This window comes from Dreissena polymorpha, chromosome 13 (assembly GCF_020536995.1).
Source record: "Dreissena polymorpha isolate Duluth1 chromosome 13, UMN_Dpol_1.0, whole genome shotgun sequence".
NCBI lineage: Eukaryota > Metazoa > Mollusca > Bivalvia > Myida > Dreissenidae > Dreissena > Dreissena polymorpha.
The window spans coordinates 68,316,046-68,323,387 of NC_068367.1; the positions used below are offsets into that span (position 1 = coordinate 68,316,046).

Consider the following 7,342-nt stretch of genomic DNA (forward strand, 5'->3'; position numbering starts at 1 on the left):
GTGAAGCATGATTCAGCATTTATTCCCGTCGATATTGTTAATTTTAGTCGTTAAACAACTCTTCTTTTTACACACTTTATACTTACATAAAAGTTTTGTTCTACTCACCGAAGTTGTATAATTACCACGTCCACGTTTATTTTCGTAATGTTCAATTTGCTTCCACGACGAGTTAAAATTCTAGACAAATTTCTTCATCGCCATCCATTTTTTTCCATTTTAAAGCACTGGATGTAAGCAGGCAATTCTTTGTGGATAGACATTCTTTGATCGACTGACAAAGGAACGACTAAACCATCAAAGAAATTACCTTTTTAATTCGACTTCGATTTCCTTCGAAAAGTTAAAGAACAATTCACTGACACTTTTCTTAAATTTAATCCATCAATTGTTCAACAAAACATCGCGTTATTCGAGTACATTCGACATTTTAACTAAATCGAAAATGCAGTCTCACCAGTTTCATTCCAGTTTTATATCCAAACACTGTGTTTTTCACATTCATAATATTATAATAATCCATCGTAAACACACACACTCGTAAACTCGTTAAACAACTGCGTACCCAATGACCTAAATGACGCAATCAGGGGTGAAAGGCCAAAAAAAAAACTAGTCCCTACGTTATGTTCTTAAAATAAGTGTGGAAGAAACCTGATCTAAAATAACCATGGAGAAACCCTTATCTTTTCTTTATGAGTCGTATTTGTTCTATAAAATCATTTGACTGTAAGATAAAATCATTTTATGCCATAGCTGTCCGCGATTTATAAGGTCGTAGGCCTTCCGGTAATCGACATAACAGCAGAAAACTTTGTTTTTACTATGTATTTGCTTTTCTATCAAATGATTTAGAATAAAAATTGCATCAACGGTACTGCAATTTGGTTTAAATCCGAACTGCGCGTCTGTAAGAATGTCATTGGTTTCTGCCAAAGATTTTAAGAGTTTCGCAAAACAGCTTAACAACGTATTTGGATCGGAACTATCGCCCCGTTTATGTAACGGAATAATAACTCCCGTTGACGAGCTCTTTGGAAATTGTTTCGTATCCAAGATATAATTAAATAATATGTCCAATGGTTTGGCTATAATATGCAATGTTTATATGAAGTATTCATACATAATATTATCGTTTGAGGCTGCCTTATTATTATTATTTAAACGCATTGTAGCTTTAATTATTTCTTCTTGGGAAATGGTTTTGTTTAGGTCAGGGTAAGAGCTGATCGGATTTTCTATGTTATCAAACTGCCGTAAATAAGTGTCACTTTCGTCGATGTTTACTTTAACGCAAGCCTCAGTAGCTAAAGTATTGAAGTACTCATAGAATTCTTGCAGCGATATATTATCCGCGTTCGGTGATACCGTTTTCTGTTTAAATAATTTCCAGAATTCGCGATTCTTTTTTGCGACTCATGTTATTTAATTTCGCTCCCTGTTCTCTGTTAAACTTAGATTTTATTTTCCGTCATAAATATTTATACTCTTTCCTTGCTGCCAGCAAGGTTGTTCGTGTATGCATATTTTTATTTAAATTATATTGGTAAACTGTTTAAGTATACTCTGTCCGTTTTCGTCTGCATTCTTCATTAAACCAGCGTTGTTTATTCGTGTCAGCAGAAGCGAATCTACTTTGATTGTTAAAATCATGATTACTAATTATATGTTTAAACTATTTTTCACCTCGTTTACTTAGAAATTCAGTGAACTCCGAGACTAATAAATCCGGATCGCATCGCAATTGAATACCGACTGTAAATTGTGTTCTAGTTCTTGAGCACCGTTTAATATTTCGTGCACGAAATTATCCCTGTACTCGGATTTCCATTTAACGTATACGCGCGGATTATTCGTGCTCAGAGCAAATGTCACTGGGGCATGATTGGAAAATTCCGTAAAATCGTGCACTTTAAAATTGGTTAAATCGTGAAAGTTTTTGACTGATGTAAACAAATAGTCTACTGTACTTTCCCCATTATGAGTAAAACAAGTTAATTTGCCAACTCCTTTATCTTGAAATAGCCTACCGTTTACAATTCTTATATTTGTAGATTTACATACGTCTAACAAATAATCGCCAAATCTATTGGCACCAAGGTCACAGGCTGCCCTCTGAAGTGGAGTATTTATTTCAAATTAATCAAAGTCACCTAAGCTTTTGTCGTTGTCAATAAAATCAGCTTTATGACCGGTTCTAGCATTTGCGTCCCCAGTAATAAATAGTTTTCCACAGAGGTATACCTAATGATCTACTGCCGTACTGGTTAGACGTATACCTAATGATCTACTGCCGTACTGGTTAGAGGTATACCTAATGATCTACTGCCGTACTGGTAAGAGGTTTACCTAATGATCTACTGCCGTACTGGTTAGGTCTACTGCCGTACTGGTTAGGTATACCTTATGATCTACTGCCGTACTGGTAAGGTATACCTAATGATCTACTGCCGTACTGGTTAGGTAAACCTAATGATCTTCTGCCGTACTGGTTTGTGAAAACAGGTGCAGGAAAAACATTTTCAAAACTTAGATTTTATGTACACTATTAATTTAAACATGCTATAACCACACACATAATACACGCTGAATTATATAGTACAATTACCACAACGTTAGTATATGAATAACAGATTAAAATATAAACAAAGCATAATAAAAAGCATGCACAAACAGAAACGATACGTAAATAATAAATAAAGATCTACATATTATTTTATTTAATTCTTAAATATTTACTTTATCTCTACCTATATAAATAATATCGTTATTTTAGAATATTATAATTTAAATACATTTTAAATCGCATATTGTTATTTTGCAAATGTTATCACCATTCCACTTTTCATAAATCATTAAGTTTGTAAGTACCACGTGTTGCGCTTCATACGCCACTTTACCCCTTTTTAATCAAATTGTCATATGCGTGTATCGTATGATTATGCTTCCATCCACTGCTGACCCGAATGTTGGATCCCCCGAATATCATCATGACTGTACGCCCCTTTGAACGGCACGCTTGAATACACGTAGTTGTATTCCGAGAGCATTTCCGGGTCCTGACTTCCGGTTAGCCCATGACCGTTATTGTGAAACATAGCAGATGTGTATGCGCCACCATACGCGCCGATGAACGTGTTCGAAACCGGAAGGTTGGTATCGCTGCGATTCCACTCAGACGCAGCGGTCGCACTTGGGTTCCACATTGCAGTGGTTGATACCTGTCCTTTGGTAACATAGTTGACCCGCTGTGCGTTGCCGTGCTGTGAATTAGCTGCTTGAACATTTGAAGCGCCATTAGGCAGTCGAAAAGGTTTCTTTGTGGCCCGTCCAGATGGCTCGCCGTTGGCATTAGCACACTTACTTTCATCTTGGTTCCGGCACTTCGCACGCCTGTTTTTAAACCAGACAAGAACTCTGTTTTCTGAGATATCGATTTTCTTCGCAACTTCTTCTCTCATAAACGCATCCGGGTACTGCGTCTTCGTAAAAAGGGTCTCCAGAATGTCGAGTTGCGTTTTCGAGAACGTTATCCGCTCGCGCCTCTGCTTCTTGCTGTTCCTCGTTGGGTACGGCTCCTGACGGCTGGCGCCACTTCCGGTATTCGTCTTAAGCGCTTCGGCATTTGGCGAACATCCAATCGGGTTATAATTCTGATAAACAGACGGAAAACACATTGGCATGTTCTGTCCCTGTGTGTGGTATGGAACGCTATGGTGCTGCGTAAACATCGAGTACTCGGTCTGTGCCGGCGTATACTCGCGGTACTCAGCTGGGCTACTTCCGGTGGTGCGGACTCCGGCAGCGGCTGGTGAGCTGGATTCTTTGCTAGACATACCAGAGGAGGTTGACGAGTTATCGTCGTTGAATTCAGGATGAATTGAAGCATGTCCGTGATTAATGTTGTTGTTGTTGTTGTTGTATCCGGTCAGCATATATCCCGCCGATTCATATGCTTTGACATCCATTGTTCAGAACAACAAATAATATTTATTATATAATTTTTTAAAGTATTGTTTTCACGCTCATTGAATATAAGTGATAAAATTTATAATGATACCTGGTAGTTTTTCTCCCATTTTTATATCCTTGCTAAAAAATAACTTATATTGCGCAAGCGTAGTGCAGATAATTTGTAATCAAAGGTGTGAATTTCTTCAAAACTACATGTAATTGCAGCTGCAAACAAACAATTTACTTCAAAGTGAGAACTATTTTATTTGTATGCGCGAGGCTGGTCAAAGAGGGTGTCTTTGCGCTGGAAATGTTTGCGTTTTCATCAATGGGCGAACTTGATGTTTGATTTGTTTGTCAAACTTAAGCAAACTAACGCAATTAAAAACTGAGTTTCGATTCCGACTCATCGTTTGATGAGGGAAATCAATGCGGGTTATTACATGGTTAACTGAATTAATCCGTAATGGCGGCGTCATTGCAAATAGAGCTTTTGTGAAGCTTTTAATGTTAATGCAAAATTTGCACATTTTATATCGATCGCATAAAAAACGTGAACATTTATTAAAACTGAATGTACATTTTAAACAAGTCAACCGAAATAACACCTTATGGGAAAAAGTAAATCCATATAGCTCGATTATGAACAACAATACACTTGGCTAGTTAAAATCTTTATTTTAATATTTATTAAAAGTTGTCAAAGAAAAACTGCACGGGCGCCGAAAAAACGAAGCAATCGGAAACTTGTACATGTAGTTCTTAAAATTACGCATGTGCAATTTTGAAGCGGTACTGATGTGTTGCAAAAAGTCTTCAGTGCGCATGAATTAGAATTCACTGAAGTTTTGAAAAGTATGTTTTAGTCTATGTACAGTATTTTCTTCTTAACGACTCCATCAACAAGTCAGTGCGTTAAAATATTTACGGATCCTTGTTGATATAAATGCATGTCTTAAATGTCATTAAACTAATTAAATGGAATACTTCCGTTTCCTTCGGTGTTCGTTCGACTTTTATTTCACGATTGGTAATAGAAAAATTCTTGCAAGACCAGCGCCTTGTTTTGGGGGATTTTATTTAATGTCAAATTGTGCAATATTAAAAAGTAACAAATAAATTATTTTCAATATTATTTAAAGTAGCCCGAGCGGGGCTCTCTTACACATTTGAAATTAATGAAAACTACTGTTTTGGTGCATAATCTTTCACTGCTCATAAAAGTTAAGCATAAGAAAGAAGTAAGCATAAACCATCATATAATTTAAAACAACAAAAATAAAACCAAAAAAACCCGTTGATAAATCAAACACTGGAATACAAACTTTATAGGAAGCTGAGCCGGAAAACGAAAGAAAAGTTTTATTTGATGCAGTAGAAAGGAGAAGTCCTAAATGTATACAAGGCAAACGTGTCTGTGTCGGCGCTAACTTGCTCGTAACAATTTTACGGTAGTTACAATTTTTTATTTATGGTACCATATACATATTTTTTAACACTCCTCGGTCATAATCAAGTGTTGGTTAACGATTAAAGCACGAAGACAAAAAGTGCCCATTTTACAAACACGAATAAATGTATCCGACTCGCACATGTATTGCGTTGGTTTATTTTGATGTACATAAGTATTATAACGCATTTGGAGATAGCATTAAAGTTATTTGTATGCACATAGACGACAGTTCGTTAAGAAATTAAGTAGAAAAATCGTCACATAAGACATCTCATTGAACATTGGTTCAAATAAAAGATATATACACACACACACATGAGCCTGTGAAAACTTGGTTACTTGCTTTACGTAAATTTTCGACCCAGATTAGCCTCTGCAGTCCACACAGGCTAATCAGGAACGACACTTTCCGCATGAATCGTATTTTAAGTTCAAAGGCAGTCTTTTCTCAGCGAAAATCCAGATAAGGTGGAAACAGTCGTCCCAGATTAGCTTATGCGAACTGCAAATGCCACTCTGTGACGACACTTTAAGCAAGTGGATTAAGTCTCGTTTTCCCAGAGCGAGGCTGGTGTAGATATGAGGGTACTCAGTTGAAATACGTCAGGAGAAGTTCAGGGGAGCGCAACTTGGCGGTCCACAATCGGCAACCAATCTACAGATATGAGGGTACTCAGTTGAAATACGTCAGGAGAAGTTCAGGGAAGCGCAACTTGGCGGTCCACAACCGGCAACCAATCTACACACATATCTGAAACTGTTTATTAATTAGTTTTGTTCATGTTCATTTAGCATTTTTATATTAATAACACCAACACCATATATAACTTTATCTTAAGTTTTTGTTTTATTTGCTTTTGTTTGTTCCTTTTCATTATTATTTCGAAAGAACACTCATTATCTTATAAAAACGTGTACATTCATTATATTATAACAAGTGGTGATATGTTTATTTATAACGTTTTATTACACAGTTTTAACGGTTTGTAATTTTCAAATGACATCGGGTCCATTAAGCATCAATATATTTTGTGAAAGCAGTGACTATTTAACTTACTTTTTTTTTACAGAATTAAGCATTATTAATGTTACAGGTTTAGCATAAATTATTACGCACGATCCAAAATATTAAATCCGATCAACCATATGAGCCGTGCTCTGTGAAAATGGGGTTTACTGTACGGCTGCAACAGATATCCGAAATATCCGAGATTCGCGGATCCAAACGAGGATTTGCGGATCTAACCGTGATTGGTAAACAAGGTTTCGAATCCGGATCTTATTTGAGTTTAAACTTTCCTTCGCGGTAATTGTTTCTTTCGCCCTAATACTTTTCGTTAAATTGTTTCTTTCTGTTGAAAGGCTGACTGGTACGTAGTTTGTTACGATTATCGCTACTTTTTCGACAAAAACATGGTACTTCACAGTCTACTTTTGTTTCGATAGTGCAAAATGGCGCAGAAGAAAATTCACGATGCACCTAAACAATTAAAATCCTCGGTGTGGAAGCATTTCGGGTTTTATCAGCATACTAATTCTGGCTTGTAAGTAGTCGTTAGGAAGTATTTTATTGATACTTATTGCAGATTGCGTGTGATGCGTTTATTGCTTGTTAAAATACAGCGTTATTCATATTATAGCTGACTGACATAGTTGTGTTCAATATGAGACATTATTATTAATGTTTGTCGTTACAACGCTTACCCTTTCTCGTGTATGTGCGATTTTGATAGTATTTGAGAAATTTGCGGAATCTGGACTCGGGTATAAAAGTTTGTTCGAACAACTTAAGTCCATTGTTGTTTTGTTTCATCTAATGAAGTATTTGTTTTTGTTTTTGATTTCGTTATTTCTGCTTCCAATACTGCTGTTGCGGCTGCAGCTGCATACACTAATGCTGCTAAAGTAGTATAAATATTAGCAGCTGTAAAGTTT

The 7,342-nt window shown here is 36.3% G+C and overlaps 1 protein-coding gene across 1 annotated transcript; it reads right to left on the reverse strand.

Moving 5' to 3' along the window:
* Positions 1 to 2,939: 2,939 nt before the first annotated feature.
* On the reverse strand, positions 2,940 to 3,968 carry LOC127854739 (homeobox protein ceh-17-like). Its single transcript, XM_052389797.1, has one exon. The coding sequence runs from the start codon at positions 3,966 to 3,968 to the stop codon at positions 2,940 to 2,942; it is 1,029 nt and encodes a 342-aa protein (XP_052245757.1).
* Between the last annotated feature and the right edge of the window lie 3,374 nt (positions 3,969 to 7,342).

Bases quoted from the DNA above. Each gene is read 5' to 3' on its own strand.
- LOC127854739 (XM_052389797.1), bottom strand. From the start codon at position 3,968: ATGGATGTCAAAGCATATGAATCGGCGGGATATATGCTGACCGGATAC.